This window comes from Aethalodelphis obliquidens, unplaced genomic scaffold (genome assembly GCF_003676395.1).
Source record: "Aethalodelphis obliquidens isolate GAN/ISIS:26980383/991018 unplaced genomic scaffold, ASM367639v1 scaffold53, whole genome shotgun sequence".
NCBI classification, from domain to species: Eukaryota; Metazoa; Chordata; class Mammalia; order Artiodactyla; family Delphinidae; genus Aethalodelphis; species Aethalodelphis obliquidens.
The window spans coordinates 10,167,432-10,190,144 of NW_020837997.1; the positions used below are offsets into that span (position 1 = coordinate 10,167,432).

General features: G+C 59.4%; 3 protein-coding genes across 7 annotated transcripts in view; 2 read left to right on the forward strand and 1 right to left on the reverse strand.

Annotated features, from left to right (window-relative positions):
• Positions 1 to 13,279, reverse strand: NRTN (neurturin). Of its 2 annotated transcripts, XM_027085373.1 has the most exons (3): positions 13,165 to 13,268; positions 3,163 to 3,378; positions 1 to 590 (listed from the first exon to the last, which is right to left on the reverse strand). In XM_027085373.1, exons 2-3 carry the CDS (start codon positions 3,329 to 3,331, stop codon positions 166 to 168), a joined length of 594 nt encoding a protein of 197 aa, XP_026941174.1. In that variant the 5' UTR covers positions 3,332 to 3,378; positions 13,165 to 13,268; the 3' UTR covers positions 1 to 165. The 2 variants fall into 2 exon arrangements, 1 of the variants encoding a protein (XP_026941174.1); XR_003428388.1 differs by lacking the exons at positions 1 to 590; positions 3,163 to 3,378 and adding an exon at positions 8,621 to 12,774 and having other exon boundaries at positions 13,165 to 13,279.
• PRR22 (proline rich 22) overlaps positions 7,921 to 22,713 on the forward strand; it is a 22,304-nt gene continuing 7,511 nt past the window's right edge. Inside the window, exons 1-2 of one of the 2 annotated variants that reach the window (XM_027085368.1) lie at positions 7,921 to 7,925; positions 14,671 to 14,677. Coding sequence is in view for 1 of the 2 variants with exons in the window: in XM_027085367.1 (XP_026941168.1) it covers positions 15,012 to 15,142 (131 nt within the window). In the remaining variant the exon portion in view is untranslated. Of the gene's footprint in view, positions 7,926 to 14,670; positions 14,678 to 14,882; positions 15,143 to 22,713 lie in introns of those variants that run through there. The other variant, XM_027085367.1, reaches the window with a different exon arrangement.
• The window catches only part of DUS3L (dihydrouridine synthase 3 like), a 5,862-nt gene continuing 5,174 nt past the window's right edge, over positions 22,026 to 22,713 (forward strand). The window contains exon 1 of one of the 3 annotated variants that reach the window (XM_027085366.1): positions 22,026 to 22,695. In XM_027085366.1, the coding sequence (XP_026941167.1) occupies positions 22,508 to 22,695 (188 nt within the window). In that variant the 5' untranslated portion in view covers positions 22,026 to 22,507. The remainder of the gene's footprint in view (positions 22,696 to 22,713) is intronic. The other 2 variants (XM_027085363.1, XM_027085365.1) reach the window with 2 other exon arrangements.

Here is a 22,713-nt window from a genome sequence, read left to right on the forward strand (position 1 = left end):
TCGATTTTCCACACTTTATCTTGGTACAGTTATCGCGAGAGTCCTGAGCTCTCGACGGCATTTTCTGTGCATGGGCAGTCTGTCGCGGGGCTTGCCAGGCGGGACGCTGGGTGCTGTCGGGGCGGGGGGCGTGGCCGCCGTCTCGCCAGGCCCGGTGAGGTAGGGTCACACGCAGGCGCACTCGCGCGCCGACAGCTCGTGGACCGTGTGGTAGCGACTGTGCGTGTCCAGGAAGGACACCTCGTCCTCGTAGGCCGTCGGGCGGCAGCAGGGCTGCGCTCGCACCCGCTCTCGCCGCACTCGCCGCCGCTGGCGCAGGCGCCGCAGTCCCAGGTCGTAGACGCGCGTCGCCGCCTCGCACGCGCCTGCGCAGTAGCGGAACAGCACCGTCTCGTCCGACGCGTAGCCCAGGCCCAGCTCGCTCACGCGCACCTCGAGCTCGCGCAGCCCGCACGGCCGGGTCCCCGACCGCGCACGCGCGCGCCGCCGCCGGGGACCCGCCCGACGGCGCGGACCCGGGGACCTCCCGGCCCAGGGCGTCAGTTCGCGAAGCTCCACCGCGTCCGGGGCGCCCTGCAGCAGTGCACGGTCTGCGGGGGGATGGAGGAAAGGGGGGGGGGGGCCGGGGGGGGGGGGGGTGGCAAGGAGTCCCCTACCCTCGCTGTTCCCTGAGAAAAAGGACCCTTGTGGACACTCAGAGGTGCTAGTGCACCCTCTCCCGACCACTTATCTTGCTCCAGGATTCCCGCTCATTCACCCTCTCTGGGCGGTGTCGGGGGGTGCATATCCACACCCGCACGCTGGGTCCCCAGGGCTACTGACACCCTTCTCTGGACCCTGCACCTACGATGGACTGCTCAGAACCTGGCACATATTGTACCACATTCCAGCCTGCCCCACCTTGAGCTGAGCTGACTCGAGTGTCTGTCTTCCTCTGGACACCCCCTGCCCCCAGCACTCTCTGTGGACCCCATCCCTATGCAGAGCAGCGTGGGATTTTGCCCCTTTTCACTGAGCTGCTCTCACCTCATTGAAGAAAAGGGAGGGCTCAGCAGGGGGTGTGGTGATCCAAATCCCTGTTTCTACTCAGCCCCAGCTGCCCCCACCCCTATGCTGGGCCACCCCCATATTACAGGTGAGGAAACTGGGCATCCAAAGGGGAAAAGACGTGCCCGAGGCAGGTGCAAGTGGCAGAGAGAGAGAAGCCCAAACAGCAGTTTTGCTTCCATCGTGTGCCCAGGTTTGGCCCAAGTCCGGCCCTCTTCTCCCACAGCTGCTCGTGCCTGGAGCCATAGATCCCCAGGACCCCACAGTCTACATTTATTTCCCAAGTGGCTGCCCCTGCCGCAGTACTCCTCAGCCCCAGGAGATAAGTGCAGACGTTGCAGTGGCAGGCAGTGTTGACAGTGGGTCTGCAGGCAGGGGGCTCCCAGCCCCTGAGCAGGTGGCAGTCACACTTGCAGTTGGGAGAGGAAATCCTGAGTTTAGCCCGCACCTGCCCCCAAGGCTGGCACACCTGCCTGTCAAAAGAAATAGCTTCCTGGGAGGTCCAAGGGGGAAGGGCTGTCTGTCACCCTGGGCGTGTGTCTGTTCCCACAGGGGGTCTCAGAAAGCAGACAAGCCCAGGTTCGGAGCCTTGCTCTGCCACTGTCAGCCTTGTAGTTTCAGGCAGGTGATGGCCCTGTTCTGTGCCCCAGTTTCCTTATTTGCTCAGTGAGACTTGCAGAGTCCCCACTTTGGCTGGGACTGGGAGGGTGGAAAGGGGTGGGGGGGTGGGGCACCGAGCAGCATCTTTTGAGTTCTTGATGCCCAGGGGCAGGAGCAGGGTGTCCTGCAGGCACTGCCTGCTCTGGGGTTAGGTTGAACCTGGCTCACTTCTGATGCCTAAAATTCCACCATTTAGTGTGCCCACCCCAGAGGTGTGTATCTAGAGAGTTAATTCAAGGCATTGCTGGTTGAGATACAGACGCCAGATGCCCAGCTAAATGTGAATTTCAAGTAAACAATGTATAATTTTCTAGTATATTATCTGTCCCTGCCTTCCTCCAGCAGGCCTGGCCACGTGCACAGGGTCTGGAACACAAAGAGATGAGGTCCACACCCCCCTGGCCCAAGCCTGAAATTCCACCATCAGCGCATTAGTCCCAGGGCCTAGAACATTGGGACTTCAGGGGATCGGGAGCCACTCCCTTCCCCCAGTAGGGCTGGTTCCCGGGACAGGATGCCAGGCAGGCAGGACCCAACCATGGGCTGAGATCCTCCCCGGTGCCTGAAATTCCACCACGGGTGCTTTGCCCCCCGGGCCTGGGGCACTAGCTTTGGGGGGCACCCCCCGGGTCTCTGGGACTCAGTGTCCTGGGAAGGACTTTGCCGCCTGTAGGGGGGAGCGGCAGGGGCGGAAGTGGAGCCTGCGCCTGAGGCCACCCTTGTCCATTGTGAGGACAAGAAAGAAGGATTGTGTAGGCCGGCAGGGCGGGTGCGGACGTGCACGCAACCCTTACCCACTGGGGGCCACGCCCGCGCCCCGCCCGCGCGGGTGCACATGTGGATGAGCGCGCAAGAAGTCGAGGCCCACGCACCGCCCTGGCCCCACAGAATCTGCAGAGCGCAGGCGCCAGGGGCGAGTGGGTAGCTGGGCCGTGGCAGCCACGCCCGCCGGGGTGGGCGTTTCCATTTTTATACCTCCCAGCTTCTTCCCACGTCGTTCTCTCCCATCCTTCTCTCCTTCTGTGCCTCTCTGTTTCTGTGTCTCTCCCCATTTCTAGGACTCTTCCTATTTCTAGGGATCTCTCTGTCTCCCCCTCCCCTTGGTCCCTGTCCACCCTGGGAGGTCACTAGGGCCTCGGGTTCGGCCTCCCTCTCCCTCCACCCCCGCGCTGCGCTGCAGTGGCCGCCCAGGCCGAATGCCCAGGTCTAATCTCCATCTGGTCCCCTGGCCCCTCAGGGCTAGAGCCTAATTCCTTGTGACAGCTGAGCCGAGAGACCCCAGTTCCCAGCGGCCATCCCCTCCGACGCCGCTGCCAGGCCGTTGTGGGGATTTGCGCCCTCCCTCCACCCCATCTAAAATAAGCCTCTGTGGCCCTGCTCCACTGCGTGAAATTCCACCATTGTGGCCGCTGCGACGTTGGGGGTATCTGACCCAAGACAGGGGGGAGGGCTTACACTGGGCCAGGCGGGCGATTCGAGCGTCCAGGGTGCGAGGCGGCCGGCGCAGCGGGGCAAGCGCGGGTCCGAGGCGGTGGCTGAGGAGCAGGCCTTCCCAACACATCCAGATGGAGAGCACGGAGCTGCAGAGCACCGAGGCCAAGGCCACCGCCTTCCAGCGCTGCATCCTCAGCCTGCGTGCACGGGATGGTCAGCCACACGGCCTCCGTCTGTCTGTCAGGCAACAAATGAACGTGCACGGGGTGCTGGACCAGGCACCGGAGATACAGTGGGGCCCCTGATTTTGAACCACTCCTGCTTAATGATCAATCATAACATAGAAGTGATTCATTCAAGGAACCACTGAACAAGGTTGTGAAGAACGCTGCCAAGGACGGGGTGGGCACTGTGCCAGGGGTAACCTGGGAACCACCCCCATCTGGGGGTCCCAGAGTGCTTTCCTGAGGATTGAGGAAAGTTGAGACCTGAACAAAGGTAGGAGTTGGCCAGGCAGAAGAGAACGGCACCTTAGGCTTAGGCAGGGGAAACAGCCAGTGCAAAGGTCCTGGGCGGTGACCCCAGATGGCCAATCCAGCCGGGAGGCTGGGGTGGCTGGAGCCCAGTGAATTTGGGGACGGAGGTGAGGACATCCCCAGCAGGGGGCACTGTGGGACCATGGCGGCGAGGAGAGGTGGTGCTTCGAATACAGTCCGGGAGGCCAGAGCCCTGGGGTTGAGACATGTTGATGTCCTGGGAGTGACTTCCTGACCTTCTCTGAGCCTAGGTTTCCCCTCCAGACAAACTAATGCCCAGAAGTGGGCAGCAAAGGACTACAGCTCTCCTCGACCCACCTCCAGGCCTTTGCACAAGCGGGTTCCTCCATCCAGAACATTCTCTTCTCCACTGCTTCCCACTCCCATTAAATTTTCAGTCTTAGCTTGGACGGCGGCTCCCTCAGGAAGCCTTCCCTGACTGCTCCAACCCCCCAGCCCCAGGCCGGCGCAGGGGCACTCTCTGGGCCCCCACAATGTCCTAAGCGTCCCCCATTAGGGCACCGATTACTCAGTGTTGTGGCTGCCTAGTCGCGTCGTTCTCGCAGTAGATGTTTAATAACCCAGGCGCACCTCCACACCTCCACCCTATCCGAGAAGCTCCCCGCCACTGAGCGGCCTCCAGCCCGCGTTTACATTTCCCTGCCCGGCTGCCTGGTGTCGGCCCTCGCGGGGCCTGGCGGCCAGCCCGGTGTAAACATTTACACGGAGAGCTGAAAGCCCGGCTGGACGGCGGTCAGCGCCTGGGCTTGGCCGCGGGATGCGGGGCACCCCCACGCGCGTGTTTCGGGCCGCGCAGCTGGCCCGAGCTGAGCTGAGCAGTTATTTGCGTTCTATTTGCATCTCGTTTGCATGTGATTTGCATGTGGTGGCGCGCGGGGGTGGGGTGGAGCGTGGTTAAGAGCAGTAAGGCTGGAACCGTCTCTCCCCCGCCCCATGGATGCACCGGCACTGGAGCTATGGCAGACAGTAAGTAACAAAGGACACCTATTAAGCGCCTGCTGTGTACCAGACCAGCTGCTGAGACCACGAAGGAGGCATTATAACCTCCATTTTACAGCTGGGGAAACTGAGGCACAAAACAGAGGGGCTCGGCCAAGGGCACAGCTAGGAAAGGATCTGGGATTCACACCCTGGTTCTTTGACACAACACACACCACATGGGGGGGAGCAAATTCTGTGGAGTTATTCCCAGGACCTTACGCTATTGGTGGTATTTGATAACGCCATTATTATTACTGTTGGGGGTGGTGATGGACAGTGAGCTCCCCGACATGGGAGCATGTAAGCAAACCCTGGCCCAGCCTGGAGATCTGAGGACACAGCACAAGTGCAAAGGCCCTGGGACAGGGCCATGCCTGGCTTGTTGAAGGGACCATCAAGGCAGCCCCGTGTGGCTGGAGCAGAGTGAGCGCGGGAGGAGGTGAGGGCAGGGAGGGGATGGGGACAGGTCATGCACGGCCTGTGGGCTGCGGGGAGGAGATTTCATTCTCAAGGTTGTGCAGCAAGCTGAGGTCAGCCCTTGCATTTGTCAGGTGCCCAAACCCACTGCCTTTGCTCTTAACGAGCCCCTACTTTATGCCAGATCCCAATCTACAAACTTAATGCGTATTATTAAGTCATTTCAACCTCACGAGTCCTTGTCCCCATTTTACAGATGGGGAAACTGAGACCCGGAGTGGTGAAATGACTTGCCCAGGGTCACAGAGCTGAGATTAGAACTCTAGTGGCCTCACCCAACCTGGGAAGGGGAGACAGGCAGGGAAACCCACCCAGGCTCAAGACCTCAGGTGGGCAACGCCCTCTCTGGACTCTGCACCCTGCTTGTCCTCACACCCAAGTCTTGGAGTGGCGTGCCTCGGTTTCCCTGTTAGACTGGAACAAGACCTCTGCACAGCGCCGGCCTAAAACAGGGGGCTGAGAGGGTAGATGGGTCTCCAGCCCTGAGATGGCCCAGCCACGGGAGCCCTTGGAGCCGCAGACCCCCCAGAGCTTTGATGGGGGGCAGGAAAGCAGGGGGCCGCTGTTGGAGGGGGCCCGGCAGACATAGCTGATAAGCGTCTGTTAACAATGGGCCTTTCTGTATGGGGGTCACCCAACTGGTTTGTCTCTGGCACAGACCTGACAGGGAGCAGGTGTGGTGGAGGGCACAGGGAGGGGACCAGGTGTGCACGATGTGTGTTCTTGTGTCAAGGGGAGGCGGGCACTCACACGGCACACTTGGGGGCTCACCCTCACACCCAGCGTTCCCATGCTCACATACGCTCTGACCCACTCACACACACACCCTCTCACATGTGCCCAAACACTGTTGCACACACACCCTCAGACACTACCCCGCTCACATATTCCGACAGGCTCTTGCACGCTCAGATGCCATCCCGCTTACACACTCAGTGTTCTCACACACCCTCAAACACTCACACACCTGAACACCACCACACTCACATGCTAGTGTGTTTCACTCTCACACGTGGGCATTTTATGCACAAACATGATCACCCTCGATCGAGTGCTACCACTCCCACACTAGCATTTGCACACGTGCACACAAACCCTCTGACTTGCACTCAGGAGCTCCCCCAATCACACCCCTTACACTCTCTCGTGCCCGTGGAAGCTCCTGCACACCCTCGATACTCACACTCACACACTCAAGCACCTTCACACTCAGAGATACATTGTCTCTTGCACACTGACACAGAGAATGGGCACACCACACACATGCCTCCTCCAAGCCCTCCTGTGAGCACTTGAACTTGAACTTGTACGTGCACGGGCGTGCCCATCATCACCTGCATCCCGCATTCCAGCCACGTGCACACACACCCGGGGGGGCACACACATGAACACATTGCCAGTGCTGGCGGGCCCTCGGCTGCAAAGATTCTGGGGGGAGAGTGAGAGGCACAGACACAGGCTGCAAGTGTGAAGAAGGGAAGGGGGGGGGGGGGCAGAGTGACCCAGGGGAAAGGGCTACTGGTACCCGGCCCAGCCCCACACCTGCTGGCATTTCAGGTGCCACCCATCTGCCCAGACAGGGCCTGGCCCAGGGTCCCCTCCCAACCCAACAATGTCCAGACCCTGGAGAATCCTCACTGCCCAGGGAAGGGGGCACCTCCCTTCCTGGGGGCCAGGCCCGTCTGAAGTGCAGCAAGAGGGATCTGGGATAGACTTCCACTTCTAGCTGGAGGCCACAGAGTGCCCGGGGCTGGGGCAGGGAAGGAGGAGAAACTGAGGCTCAGGGGAGATGAGTAGCCCACAGACACAGCCAGGTGGAAACCTCCAGTTATTCAGAGAGCAGAGAAGTAGGATGAGGGTGTGTGGGTGTTTCTGGCAGCTTCCTTGATGGTACCAGGAAACACTGCTTATTATCTTGATGTCCTGGCTAAGTTCCAGGGCTCCACCTTTCCATCGAGCTTCCCAGGGAACACCTGCCAGGCATGCCTGTCCATGGGGTCAACAGCCTTTGTCCTGCAGAGCTCCTGACCTCAGGAAGGAAACTACTTCATGCTTGTTCCCAGGAAGAGGAAGGAGGGGAGGGGAACCCTCCTTCCATCCACTCATCTCTCTAGTCTGGGGAGGCCTGGAATCAGGGCCTGGCTCCATCAGGCAAACTCCTACTCATCCTTCAAAGCCCCAGCTCTTAGAGCCCCTCCTCCAGGAAGCCATTCCTGCTCCCCATCTTGCCCCCTCCCAGCCTCAGTTCCCTCCCTCTTGCCCAGTTCTGCCAAAATAGTGTCTGTGTCCACGTCTGTCTTTGCTGGACGGTGGAGGTGCTTCTGGAGGGGCACCCTGGGCTGGGTCCTCTGAAGGCAAGGGCGGGCTTTGGTAATTCCATCCACCGTTGCCAGGTGGAGCTGTGGTGCCTCCTTCCACGAGCACAGTTCTTCCTCTGCACTTCACTCCCAGACATGTCTCTGGTCCTCCTATACCTCTGTTTCCCCAACTTCAGAAAGGGCCTGAGGCGGGCTGCCCAGAACTGTGGGAATGAGCGGGTGGCTTGTGGGGCTGTCATCACTGCCCACAGGCAGAGCGAGCCAGGCTGGGAAGCCACATGGGCAGCTGTGGGGGCGGCCTGCACATGTGGGCCAGCCCTGAGGAAGGATACTTTCGAATGCTGTGGCACCTGGGGTGCAGACAGCTGAATCCGCACCCCCATCTGCCTCTTCCTGGCTGGATAACGTGGGAGCAAGCTCCTCCCCCTCTTGGAGCCTCAGTTCCCCATCTGTACAAGGGGCTGCACAGGACACCTTGCTCATCTGGAGGGCCGTTTCATTCAGTGAGGTCCTGCAGGCCTGGCCGATGTCCTGCAGCAGCTAGGCCCCGAGCATCAGGCACGTGCTTGCACGCCCTTAATTCCGTTTCCTCCATCAGTGTTACAGGTCTGGGGCTGGCAGCTGGGCCCATTCCCAGGGCAGCCCTGTTCATCTCCTTTCCCCCAGGTGGCCCCAGGGGGTTCCCTAGGGTTCCATTAATGGGGAAACTGAGGCCCCATGAGGGGCGGGACTTGCGCCTCTCTCAAGACAAGATTCAATGGTTCTGCAAAACAAGAAACAAATTCCACAGGCCACAGAAATGTGCCCCCTCCCTTGTAGGGCCCAGGGCCCAGCCCTACCCCATGGTGGGAACCGGGAGGCTGGGGCAGGCGCAAGCTGGCGACGCACATCTGGGGGTAAACCAGGAACATCTGGCTAGCACAGCTGGTTCCGATGTCACATCTGCGGGGGTCGGGGGCCAGCCTGTGGGGCGGCCTCATGGGAGGGTGCAGGCACAGACACCCCCAGCAGAACCTTCCAGGCCTGCCCAAAGGTGGGAGCCCAGCATCTCCTTTTCTTCCCCCAGTCCAGGAGCTGCCTGCTGCCCAATCGCTAGAACCATTGCTGGCTCCCTGCTACTCTGAGAATCAAGTCGCGGGTCCTGAGCTTGCCTTAAGGGGATCTGGGTCTATCTTTGCCAAAGTGAGGCTGAGGGGTGGACATACAGAGAGGGTGATTTCTGGGGAAGACTGTGTTGGCTGCTTTGTGTTAATAATAGTAGTAAAAAAAATTAGCTAATACTAACACTAGCAAACAACACCATTGGTGCTGTTCTGAGCACTTTACATGTAGTGCCTCATAGAAAGGTGTGGACCATTTTATCACCATTTTGTAGACAGAAAAACTGAGGTCCAAAAGACTGAAGTGACTTCCTCAGGGTCCAACAGAGCATAAATGGCCAAGCTGGGTTTTGAACTCAGGTGGTTGGGCAAACTCCTACTCATCCCTCAAAGCCCCAGCCTCAATGCCCCCTCTTCCACATTCTTGACCACTGTACCATATGGCCTCCCTAATAACAACAACAAGACCAAGAATAATAACACTAACACCTGGCAGTGTTGGCTATTCCATTTATTTAGTGCCAAGCACTCTGCTAAGTGCTTTCCACATGTTTGATTATCCCCGCAGTCCCTGGAAAAGATGTTATTATTATTATTATTAGCCCCATTTACCACACAGGGAAACTGAGGCTTGGAGAGGTAGAGTGACTCACGCAAGGTCACACAGAAATTAAGTGGCTGAGCTGCGGTTGAACCTGGGTCTGACTCTAAACTTGTTCTCTCAGTGTCTCCACAACCCCAGTAACGAGGGTGATGCTGGGGGGAAAGGGAGAAGCAGGGTCTTGCTGCTTGGGAGGCCAGTGGGGCTGAGATCCAAGGAAGTAAAAGGTTTTCTCAAAGACACACAGCAGAGCAGAACTAGCAAGTAAACAGATGGCCCACATGGCAGAAAGCCCAGTGTGCCAGGCTGGGTTCTGCTCCCAACATATTCACCCAACACTTATTGAGTGCCTACTGTGTGCTGCACTAGTCAGGGAACTCAGGATGACCAAGGCCAACCTGGGCCCCCATCTTCGCCAAGCTCACCATCCAATCAGGGAGATGGATAATAAAAAAAAAGAAAGAAAGAAGGTAATTTAGGGAATTCCCTGGTGGCCCACTGGTTAGGACTCAGCGCTTCCACTGCTGGGGCCCCAGGTTCGATCCCTGGTTGGGGAACCTAAGATCCCGCAAGCCACACAGCCAAAGAAAGAAAGAAAGAAAAGAAACAAGGTAATTTAGAGGTTGACAGTGCAACAACAGCCCCCAAATAAAACAAGGTGAAGCGATAGTGACTGGTGCTGCTTTTAAGCTGAGTGGTCAAGGAGGGCTTCCCAGAGGAGGCAGCATTTGTGCTGAGCCCACATGAAGATCTAGGAAGAGTGTTCTAGGTGGAGGGAACCACACGAGCAAAGGCTCAGAGGCAGGATGATGGCTTTTCAAGGGGACCAGTGTGACCAGAGCAAACGGCCAGGGGACAGCACAGGGAGATGAGGAAAGATAAGGGGGTGTCCTGTGCCCCGCAGGGTCAGCCCTCCATTCCCCACCAGTGCCTGGAGCCCTCTTCCTGTACCGGCCGCTACTCGGGCGTGTTCTTGGGAAGGCTGGGCCGGGGAGCATGCGCGCGCGCGTGTGCGTGTGTGTGTGTGTGTGTGTGTGTGTTGGGGCCACTAGCTTTTCAGACCCGCCGTTTCTGGCCCGGCCCTCTGCAGCTGGCCCGTAAAATTCCCACCTCAACCATACCAGGCGGGTCTGGCTTAGCCAGGCTGGTCTGGGACCGGCCTCGCAGGCATCTGGGGCAGGCAGGGGGCCCTCCCTGGGGGTCAATAACAGGATCAGCCTAATGAGGCCTGGCACGGCTAAGCAGCTGGCATGGGGCCCGGTGGGTGGTGTGAGGGACGTGGGTCCTCCGGGAGTGGCCAGGAGGACACCACACAAAGCTGACCATCTGACAGAAAGGGAAACCAAGGCACAGACCCCAATGCAACTCAAACCCTCACACTGGTTTCCTAGGAACCAGGGGACCTAAGTCACCTCTTCCATGTCCCCAAGTTCAAATTCTGCCTTGGGTCCCTGACACACTGAGCTCTTTCAGCACGGCCCCTCTCTGGGCCTCGGTTTCCTCAACTGGGATGTGAGATCCACCTGCTGGATTTCTTCCAGGACCAGCCAAAGCCTGAGTTCACTTGGATTTGAAGGGAAGATCTTTCCGCTCCTGAACACCCACGCCGAAGTGTCCCAGGCCCCATTCAGGCTTACTTTGCGGCTGTTACCTCTCCTGAAAGTCCAGGAGGCTGGCTGGCTGGTTTGAAAGCCTCCTGTCCACCCCCTAACCTGCACCCCTGCCCTGCCAAGTGCAGCAGGCACCGGGCCTGTCTTGTTCTCTGCTTCGTCCTACTACACAGCTTGGCACACAGTAGCTTAGGGCTTGGGAATTAATTACATTGAGCATAAGGAAAGATCCCTCCAGCTCGCTCAGCCTCAGTTTTCTCAGCTGCGAAATAGAACCAGCCTCCCATGGCGCCTGCTCAGTTGATGCTCACAGGGCAGAGGGAAGACCCAACTCCCCTCGAGGGCCCCAGACCCCTCTGCCCCACCTTGGGGGACCAGGAAAATTGCATCTGCAGAGGAATCCCACAGCCTCTCAGCAAAGACAGCTGGGCCCAGGGATGCCAGATGCATTAAAGACCCGTTCCTCTCTCTGTGTTTCCAGCCCCCATCTCTAGGAATCCGTCCTTGAAGGCCCCAGTACAGTTCTCCCTCTGTCAACCTTTCAGAAAAGTCTCTCCCTCCCATGGTCACCCCAGGCACCCTGGATTTTCCAAAATCATCCATGCTATTTCCTGCCTCCAGATCTTTGCATATGCAGTTCCCACCACCTGGAATGCCCTTGCCTTTCCCATTTAGAGAACTCCTACTCATCCTTCATAGCCCCAGCTGCAATGCCCCTCCTCCAGGAAGTCTCCCCTGACCCTCCTACCCTGAGGTAGTGCCTTTGCTCCCCACTCTGGGCTCCACCCTGGATTCAAGTCTGGAAGGACAAGGCCCAGGAGCCTGACACCAAACAGAGTCACGCACATCATCGCTGTCCAACAAACATTGGTGGAAACAATGTCTTGATTGTGTCCTTGTGCCTGGCTGCAGACTGTTTGGTTCCCTCTCCTGTTCCAGGCTCTTGAAAGCTATATCCTCTTCTCACCCCCCTGAAAACTAAGGCCTATAACCTGAGGGACAAGCAGTGATGGTGGAATTTCAGACACTGTGCCCAGCTGCAGGGGGGCATGTTTTGTTTTCTTCCCTGCACCCCTGGAACTAGCTCTTTGCAGGTCGCTGGGAGTGGCTGCAGAACCCCGAACCTCAGCAGTCCTAGAATGAAGGGTGTGGGGAGGGGTGTCCAAAGGGCCCAAGGCAAGGGGCTGGGGGGTGGGGAGAAGCTGGCAAAGCTGGGAGTCTCCCCCCACTGACATCCGCCTAGACCAGTCACGCCCCATTGGGGCTTCCTCAGCCCGGGGCTCTTAAAGACAAAGAGTGTCATGGAACAGACAGAAAAGGATGCAGGGCCGGGGGCGGGGGGGTGGGGGGTGAGGGGGCGGGGCATAAAGGAGTGAGGAAAGTCAGGGGTCTGGCCTTCCATGCCCCCCACCTAGGCCCCTGGTCCTGCTCCCCAAATCTGGGCTGGTGGCCCAGCCATGCAGGTAACCACAGGCCCGCTGAGCCAGGCCAGTGGCCCCATGCTATATGGATGCTAGTACTTCTTGGGGAGGGGACCATGGTGACTTCCACCCCTGGGAGAGGCCACTTCTCTCTCCAGTCCCAGCCCACATCTGCCCACTGTCTGCAGCCCCCTCGGCCTAAAGACTGCGAACTGACAAACCGCACCTTCTGGGAGAATTCTGAGACCATCCTGAGCAAGATGCCTTTTGTAAAAAGCGAGGAAGGAAGACAGCCTCCTCTCCTTCAAATCCGGTCTTTGCCGTTAAGCGCCCCCCCCCCGCCCCCCGCAAAGGGTTTCGCGCCCTCTTGTGGCTAAACAAGCGGCTCCAGGAGCTGAGAGAGCTAGGCCCTTACCGGAGGACACCGTGTCCCCGGCGGCAGCGGCGGCGGCGCGCAGGGAACGCGGCTGGAACGCGCCGCTGACAGATGTTTACTTCTGCGTGCAGCTGGGCCGCGACGGCAGCCCTCCGCCCAGGGTCTGCGGGATCCGGATGCCCCCCGCGGCCCCTTGTAGACCACAAGGCATAAGGGGTGTCTGGGTCTCGCCCTCCTAGAGGCTGGGGAGGGGATTCCGGCTGCCCCTGCTTCCACCCCTCTCCAGACGCTCCCAAGGGCGTCCGAGAAGGCAGAAGCGCTCCCGCCTCGTCGGACAGGGAACCCCCCCTCTCCTGGCCAGACCCTGGGTTGGAGAGAAGCTTAAGATCGCCCTCCCGCTCCCCTGCCACGCGCGGACCTGTCGCCCCTTGACCATACCCTCATACACACGCTGGTTCTTGGCTAGAGGCGGGAAACTACCGATCTACCCGGAGTCCCTGGAAGCCCTCCCAATCTCTGTCCCTGGGGCCGGTCCTCCCCCCGCGCCGGTACCGCGCGGGCCCGCCGTCTGCCCTTGCTTACCTGCTCCGGGCGCCCGATTAGCCGTCAGTGGCAGCCGCGCCTGCCGCCCGCGTCGGCCCCAGCCCCTGCCCCTGCCGCCGCGACCGCCATCCGGGCCGCCTGGGCCCGCGGCGCCCGGGGGGCCCCGGGCCGGAGGGGGCGGCCGCGGGGCGGCCGCGGCGCGAGCCGGCCCATGGGGTTCCCCCGGGCTCGCTCAGCCGCGGGCTGCGGCCATCCCCGCCCGGTGGAGGCTGGGGCTGAGGGGGTGCCCTGGACGGCCGGCGGCTCGGAGGGCGCGGGGTGCAGGGGCGCACGGACGGCGCGGGCGGCTTCGGCGCGCGGCGCGGGGCTCCGGGGCGGCGGCGCGAGGGGCCCGGGCGCTCGGAGCGGCTCCACGGCGCTCTGTCCCGCCGCCTCCGCCGCTCCCGCCGCGGACAGCTCGGCCGGCGCGGGGACGGGGGCGGGGCCAGGGGCGGGGCCAGGGGCGGTGGCTCGGATTTCCCGGGACAGGGAGCCGCCCCCGCCCCGTCCCCTCCGACCGAGGGTGCCTGAAGAGCGCAGGTGGCAAGGGTGCGGGGCCACAGCACACCCCTAGACAGCGTTGTCCCCCGGCCCCAGAGACCCCGGCGGCGATCCTTTAGAAAAGCCAGGGCCCCAGAATGCCCCCTCCGAGGGCCCCTTCCCAGAGGTAAGAGCCACAGCGCCCCTGACACCAGTCCCTCGACCTTCAGCGTCCCCCCACTCCATTGAGAACCTGGTCTTACTGCCAGACCCCTCCCCCACGTCCTGCCCGGTCCCCTTCCGGAAACAAGTGCCAAAGAAGTCCCTTCACCAAGGAATCCCCTCGGGGGAATCCCCAGGACAGAGTCCCTCCAGATTAAAAGTTTCCCATCCCCGCTCCAAGAACCCCGACGGCGCATCTTCCGTAAATCCGGGACCTCTCAAAACCCCTCCTCAGATCCCCCTTCGCGGAATTAAGAGCCACAACACTCCCCTGGCCGGCGGTAATCATGGCCCACAATTTCCCCGCACCCCACTGAGTACTCTGGGGCCCCTAGTCCCTCCCCAGGTCCTCTTTCAAGAAAGCAAAAGAAGGCCCCTTTCTAAGAAAGTCATTCCAGAGAACTGAGACGCAAAGTTTTCCCCTAAAACAGCAAGTGATACCCTAAGACTGACGACGACGCCCGCTGTCCACAGCGCCCCTCATCAAGTGGCACTTCTCCCTAGTCTGGCGTCCGAGCCAGATCCTGCGGGGGGATACCTTTCCCACCCCCGGCACCCGACGGCGCTCTCCCGAGCACCAAGGCCCAGGGCTGCCCCCGACCCGTCAGCGAGCCCAAACCCACCCCGCCCCCTCCCCGACGGCTCCGCGTTCCCAATGCGCCACCTAGCGGCCCCCCAAGCTGACTCAGGGGCGGGACTGTGGTGGGGTGGGCGGGGCTGGACCCTCCATGGCCCCGCCCCGCCCCGGCCTAGTTACTGAGAAACACCCGCCGCGCAGCCCGGCCCTCGGCCCGCAGCACTTAGGCTCCTGCCCGCAGTGTCCCCGCCGCTGCCCGCGTTCCTGGGGCCGGGAGCTCTGGCTCTCACTCCCGCCGCCTGATTTCTTGGGGCCTCCTCACTCTGACTCAGGCCGTCTGCATTCCTCTGATCCCAGCAGCCTGGGGGTTTGTAAGGGCGGGCATTAGGTCTTCCTAAGACCCCCACCCCCACCCCAAAACACACACACACCCGCCAGCGGCCTGTGCAACTTGCATTACTACGCAGTGTACGTGGTGACAGGGGACACTCAGGCAGCATCACCCGCTGTGAGCGGGCTTATGCGGGTGTGGGTCGCGCTGGATGCGTGAGCAGGTTGTAGCCCGATTATGAGTTTGTGGGTGGGTGAGTGGGGGCATGAGGGTGAACGTGTGTCAAAGCGGCAGCGCGCCCATCACGGTCCAGGATGGAAAGAACAGGGGTCTGTGCTCGCCTCTCCGTGCCTCGTTTTCCCCATCTGTAACAGGGGGTATTAGCAGTAGATCCTACTAGGGCTGCAGTAAGGATCAGATGAGTTTAGTACGAGTAACCATGCCCGCTGGAGGTGAGCAATGCCCAAGCGTCTGTCACTACTGGTGCCGCTAAGGACTCACTGTCAGTGACACGTACACCCTGGCCTGAAGGGAAGGCTGAGGCACTGGTGGCCGTTCACGCACAGACCCCCAAACCTTGTTCTAGGCAGGGTCACACCCAGCACCATCCTCGTTCTCACACATACCCGGACACCCTTCTGAGAACAGCGCCATCCCCATCCCTACACACACACACACACACACACACACACACACACACACACACGCACGCACGCACGCACGCACTTCCTTGTAGAGACACAGACACACGCTTAGCAGCCCACTGGCCCTCAGAGCAGCTCCAGGGGCGACTCCAGGGGACAGGGTAGGATTGCTCCTGCACACGTGTACACTCGGCGGATCGTTACACACACACACACACACACACGCTTTTCACACAAAACCCTCTGACACTCACACTCAACCCCGAGTGCCGGGTGCCCACCCCACAGCCATGCACGCACAGGAATCGAGGAGACCCTGCTGCTGTGCACACTTGGGCGCACATGCACATGCTGGGCTGGTCCGGGAAGCACAGCCCCCCTGTATACACGTAGCCAGACCAGGAGCCCACCCCCACCCCGGCCAGCCACCGTTAAGCTGTCACCAGCTGCCCCTTGGCCGCCTCTGCTTGCTCACCCTTCCCCGGCTGGGCTGGGGGCCATGGGAGAGGGGGCGTGCAGACACGTGGGGTGCAGGACACACACATGTGCCCACCATGTGGATGCTTGTAAAACGGTTGCCCTGGTAACAGCGACTTGAAAGACTCGGTTCTTCCTCCGGGGTGAGCAGGGGCAGGGGCGTAGGGGCGGGGCCCCGGGGGGCGAGTAGGACCCATGCCCGCCTTCCACCATGGGGAGACCCAGTCATACTCCGGCCTGGGAGGAGACCCCTCCACACTCAGGGACACACACATTGACCCAGTCACACACGGAGAAGCCTCCCCATCACACTCAGGCCCCCAGAGACCCTGCCTGGCTCGGTGCCGGCCCCACGTGATCACACCAGACACAGGTGTGACGCCCTCGCACACCAGTGTGTCACCTCATACAACCGAGCACCCCGGCTACTCTCTGTCGCCAACCACAGGCTTTGTCACCCCCTGGACAGGTGGTGACAGACGGACACCCTGTCACACTGGCTGACTCACATGTAGCGGGAACTGGGGCACACACGGGCATGCCCACCTTTGGCCCCCACTCCCGTCAAGGAGCCGTCTGGGCCCAGCTGCCTGGGAGGCGGAGGGGATTCAGGGGCTGGTTCCATTTGCAGGAAACACGGGTATTTACAATGCTTTATTTTTAAACCTTCCTTGTTCCAGACTGGGTCTGCTGTGGGGCAGGGTGGGTGGAACTCAGCCTTGAACCTCCCACGCTGAAAGTGCAGCCCGTGGCCAGGGACTGTGGTCTCCCCAGTGCACGGATGGTGGGGAAGAAGCTCAGCGAAGAGCAGGGGGCACCCAAGGGCCTGTGGCCCCTGGGGCTGATTTGAGCTTGCTGGCCCCAAGGTCAAGGCTGAGGCAGGGGTGGGACAGTGCAGGGGCAGCCAGAACCCAGGCCCCGCCACTTGCCCGCCCCCACCCTGGTGTTTGCCGGGAAATTAGTTCCACTCCTTCACTGCCTCCTCACCCGCCCCCCCAGGTAGCTCCAGGCAACGCCTCTCCTTCCCCAGCGTACTTGGAGCCCACGTGGCATGAAAACCGAGGATCAGAGAGGTCAAGACACTGGCCCAAGGTCGCACAGTGAGGCGGAGGTTCATATCTGGGGCTGGATGACTCCAGAACGTTCAGCCATGGCCCCCAGCTGCTTCTCCACCCCTGTCCCCTGGGGGCTGGCCCCCTGCCCTCCCCTGATGGTCACTGCTCCCCAGGGGGAGTGGGGAGTGTTCTGTTCATGTGTGGAGCCCTAGGTGGAGGTTTTGGGAGGCCAGCATCCGCTGGCCAAGACGCAGACTTGGCTGGTGGAGAAGTTTCCATCTTAGCGCCAGGAGCTGGTCCAGGCCCTGCAGGCCCAGGGCTGCACCTCGGGGACCCCTCCAGGGAGCAGCCCCATAGGGGTGGAAGTGGCCCGGCACCCTCTGTGTCCTCTGTCCCTTCAGCTGCCCCCCAACCAGAGCATCACCCCACAATAAGCGCTGGTGGCTGAGCTTTTGCTGATCCTCAGTTTCCCCATCTGTGAAATGGTGCCCAGGGCAGACCCGCGGCTGTGGGAGGTGAGTGTTGTCTTCCCATGGAGACATGAGGGGATCGCCCGGGGTCACTGGGCCAGCTCCGCACAGGGCTGCTGATTACCAGCTAAGAGGTTCCCTGAAACCAGGTTTCGGGGCTCTTGACTTGACCAAGTTCTCCTCACCGAGAGCTGGGTGATGCTGAGGGCCCAGAGAGGCCTCAGCCCCTCCAGGGAGCGCAGCTGGACCCCCACACCTAGCTGGGGGTCAGAGCAAGGAGCCAGCCCGACTGGCTGGAATGGGGCCCACGAGGCCTTGTGGGTGGCAGGAAGGAGCTGGCTGGTTCCAGAAGAGGATGGGAAAAGCAAGGTTGGCAGCCATCCCCACAGGGCCATTTGCAGCCGCAGGTCACAGATCGAGGGCCCTGTCCCTGGGGGGGCCCACGTCGGCAAGGCGGGAAAGCCATCAGGCCTGGGGGCAGAGGGGTGGGGAGGTGGGTGGGGTAGGCCTTGGGGTTGGGGGACACCTGAGAGGTGCGGCCCGGGCTGAAGACCTTATGGGAGCTTACAGACCGCCCCCCCACCCCCGAGAAGCCACAAATGCGTGGACACTATGTGTGTATCCACGCACGCACGTCCAGTAGACACACAGACACACGCTCACAGACTTAAATACGCACATCGACACGCTGACACACAATTACACACACAGATGTCCCCCAAAGTCAGTCATACTCTGCAAATGCGTATACGCCATCACACACACTCACACAGACACACATAGTACACACGCACACACTCAGATGTGTACGGCAGCCCCAGCCCCCGAGGCTCACAGGTGCCACATACATCCCAGCACTCCGGCTCTTGTCACCCGCCAGCCTGGCCCTGCCTTCTCTCGTCCTTGGCCCGGGCTGCCCTAATCCTGGTCTCGTGTCCTGAAGCCAGAAGATAAGGGGCAGCTGCAGCCCCAGATAAAAGAGGCGCAGCCACAAATCCGGGGCGGCCCCGGCGGCAACGGGCAAAGAGCCCAGGCCACACCTGCCCTGTGCTTCCCCCCCTATCTGGCCTGGTTGAGAGGGACAGAGAGAGGGCAGGGGAGACAGAGACGTGGAGGGAGAGAGAGACAGAGGGGGGAGATGCCTGCGGGGGGGCGGGCAGCAGAGAAATGGAGACAGATGCAGAGAGAGAGAAAGATGGAGAGAGACAATACACGGGGAAAAGAGAAATGCAGAGAAAGATATGAGATAGACACACAGAGAGAAGGAAATACAGAAAGAGACCCCCAAAAAACTGAGACAGAAACAGGAAGAATAAAAGAAAGGGACAGAGGCAGGGGGAGCCCCAGTGACTGGGCTGAGTGCCAGTGGCACCTTCCCAAGGCTCTGCCCACCCCCTCCTGGGTGCCTCAGTCTCTCCACCTGCTCGGGGCCCCAGCGCGACCTGCCTCCCTCCTGCTTCCTCAGATCAGCCAAGGTCAGGCATTGGTACGACTCACGCCTGGTTCAGGGTTGGCGGGGGACATCTTTCTCAATGTCCCCACGCTCTCCAGACTGACACCCGGGAAGTCCTCAGCTTCCTGCCAAATCCTCAGTGAAGGTGGGACCCCCCACCCAGCAGGTCCTGCCCCCTGTGCCTCAGTTTCCCTAGCTATGACAAGATGCATTCACTCAGCAAATGTTCACTGAGCATCTACTGTGTGCCAGGCCCGGTGCTGCATGGTGGCAACACAGAGTGACCAGAGCAGACCTGACTCCCACCAGCCCTGGGCTCATAGTTTAATGGGGAAGATCCTCAACGCATCCCTTTTCCAGAGAAGGAGAAGTTGAGAACAGAAGGGTGAGTGGAATGAGCAAGGTGACTGGGTGCAGGGAATAGTGTTCCTGGGAGAGGGAACAGCATGTGCAAAGGCTGGGAGGTAAGACTGGCTCATGGGAGGTCTGGAATGAACTTGGTGCTTGAGTTTAGGGAGTGAGGAGGTGAAGAGGGATGAAGCTGGGGAAGGCAGCAGGGGCTGGATTATGCAGGAAACTTGGGGCTGTGGTACAGGGCTGGGGCAGTAGGGAGCCATGGAAGGATTGGGAGCAGGGGAGGGCCATGGTCAGATCTGTGTTTTAGAAAGAGCTTTGGGAGGCTGGGCTGTTGGGGGCAGGATGGGAGATTGAGACCTTGGAAGGGGTGTTGGTGGGAGAGGGGATAGACTATAGAGAGACCCTGGAGAGAAAGCCGGGAGGACATGGGGACTGACAGGCTGTTGGGAGAGAGACAGGCAGGGAGGCTGATGCCCAGGTCTCTGGCTAGACGGTGGGGCAGCCCCTGGGCCAGGGGCCTCTTCAGCCCGTGGATTCAGGTAGCGTTGGGATGAATACCTGTTCCCTCCACATAAGATCAGAGAGAAGAGTAACAGAGTTAATACATGAAAAGACCTTAGGACGGAGCCTGGCATACAGTAAGTGCTCAAAACTTGTCTAGCTACCAGTAAATGATTAATATTACACCATTATAATAACATAATAAATAATAACAATTAACAGGAATTCCCTGGCGGTCCAGTGGTTAGGACTTGCGCTTTCACTGCTAGGGCCTCAGGTTCAATCCCTGGTTGGGAAACTAAGATTCCGCAAGCCGCGCAGTGCGGCCAAAAAAAAAAAAAAAAGCAAGCAATGAATAGTGTGTCACTTATATTAATACCATAGTTGTTAATGGCCAGTCCACAGTCTCCCTTTCTCCCCCTCCCCACAGGAAGCGTTCCGGGATTGCCTTACACAGAGGAGGCAGGTCATCACAGGGCACAGCCAGGGAGCCCTAGGAGGGTTCTCCTTGGAGGCTGAGGCTCAGAGAGGGGAGGCTCATTCCTGAGGTTGCCCTCTGTGGGCCTCGGTTTCCCCACCTGAACAATTGTCTCCCCAGAGTGGTCTGGGTGCCCCTGGGATGATGTCAGGGAGACGATGGTAGAACCTCAGGAGGCAATGGGACGGGCACCTCAGGAAGAAGCGAGCTCTCGTCCCTGGAGGTGGGTAAGGGGGGCTGAGTCTCCCAAGGACCGCTGTGGTTGCTTCCAGAGTCCCCGACTCCACTGTTTTATTCCCAGATTGTCCTATAGAGGGCGGCAGAGGCCAGAGATGGAAGACAAGCTGCTCCCTGCCCCCATTCCATTCTCTCCCAGGTCTTGGAAAAGCTGGTGCTGAGCCTGTTGTGGGCTCAGGCAAATCCTTTCCCTCCTCAGGCCTCAGTTTCTCCATCTGTCACTCAAGGAACACAGTCCCTGCCTCACTTCCTGCTCAGGGAAAGCTTTGTCAAGTTTAGCGGTGAAATGCAGGGGGGAGCTAAGGGATTGGTTATTCCCTTTGTGCACTGTGTTCATGTAATTCAAGGCAAATTATAGTAATAAAGTAACAGTAACAACAATAGTCATTAATATTTGTTGATTGTTATTTATTGAATCCTTACTTTCTAAAAGAGATATTTCTATCAGCCCCATTTTTCCGATGAGGAGACTGAGGCACAGAGCAGTTAAAGGACAAGGTTCTGGACTTCCTTGGTGGAGCAGTGGTTAGGAATCTGCCTGCCAATGCAGGGGACATGGGTTTGATGCCTGGTCCGGGAAGATCCCACATGCCGCGGAGCAACTAAGCCCGTGTGCCACAACTACTGAGCCTGTGCTCTAGCCCTCGAGCCACAACTACTGAGCCCACGTGCCACAACTACTGAAGCCCAAGCGCCTAGAGCCCGTGCTCCGCAACAAGAGAAGCCACCGCAATGAGAAGCCTATGCACCGCAATGAAGGGTAGCTCCCGCTCGCCGCAACTAGAGAAAGCCCGCGTGCAGCAAAGAAGACCCAACGCAGCCAAAAATAAATTTTATAAATAAATAAATAAAGTTTTAAAAAGGACAATGTTCCGGGACTTCCCTGGTGGTCCAGACTCCGAGCTCCCAATGCAGGGGGCCCAGGTTCGATCCCTGGTCGGGGAACTAGATCCCTCATACATGCTGCAACTAAGAAGCCCATGCCACAACTAAAAGATCCGGCATGCTGCAACTAAAAGATCCTGCATGCCACAACGAAGATCCCTCATGCTGCAACTAAGACCCGGCGCGGCCAAAAATAAATATTTTAGGGAAAAAAAAAAAAAGGACAATGTTCCCAGATGGTAAGTGAAAGTTCTGGGATTCGAAACTGGCAGGCTGAGTCCAGAGCCCTGAGGTCCCTGTACTACATCAAGGCTCTTTCAGCAACAGGGAGCTTTAGGAGGGTGCAACAGGGCATGGTGGGGACTGTGGAAAATGACTAGATTCCGCTGTCCTTGGCTGTTTGCCCTCCCACTTCCCTCGGGGTAAAATCCCAAGTTCTCCCAAAGGCCCACAAGGCCCTGCAAGACCTACCCCCTTCACCTCCCTGCCCTCACCTCCTCCCTCTTTCCCCCTCCCTCACTCAGCAGCAATCACACAGGGCTCACTGTTTCTGCAACACACCAGGCACGGTCCTGCCTCAGGGCTTTTGCATTGGCTGTTCCCTCAACGTGGACCACTTTTTCCTCTGATATCCCTATTTCGCTCCTTCACTTCTTTCGAAAATACTCAAATGTTACCTTCTCAGTGAAGCTTTCCCTGACCATTCTATTAAGAACTGCAACCACCAAAAATGGCTTTCCCACTTCCCCTTCCCTGCTTCATTACTGTCCGACATACAGTATACCTTACTTATGTATTATGTCCATTGTCTTCACCACTCCTATCTCAGCTTTTAAAGGCAAGGAGTTTTTGGTCTGTTTTATTCACTACTGTATCCTTAGAATCTAGGACAACATCTAGCACACAGGCACTCGATGAGTTATTTGTTGAATGAACGCCCTAAATAAAAGTAGCAGTATTTAAACAATTAAAAACCCCATCAGGAAATCAAAACACTTCTGTGGGCCGATTGTGGCCGGCGGGAAGCCAGTTTCAGAGCCCCAAGCAGATTACTGAACGTTCCGGTTTCCGCAAAGGGCTCAGAGGTATAAACGGGACCCGAGGCCCCACCCACTGTTAGGCTCCGCCCAACTGCGTCGACGCGCATACAATGGCGTCACTTGGAGCGACCCAGGCATGCGCATTCCACCAGTAGACCGGGGAAGACACACGCGCGACCCGGAAGGCCTCGCCGCAACACTCCAAAGCGGGTGTGAGGGGGGGCCGATGGCGGAGGGAGCGGTGGAAGCCCCAGCAGAGAGTGGCGGCGGTGGCGAGCCAGGAGCCATCGAGCCGGAACGGGGAGTAGCGTCCATTAAACTTCAGTGAGTCGCTGGGTCGGG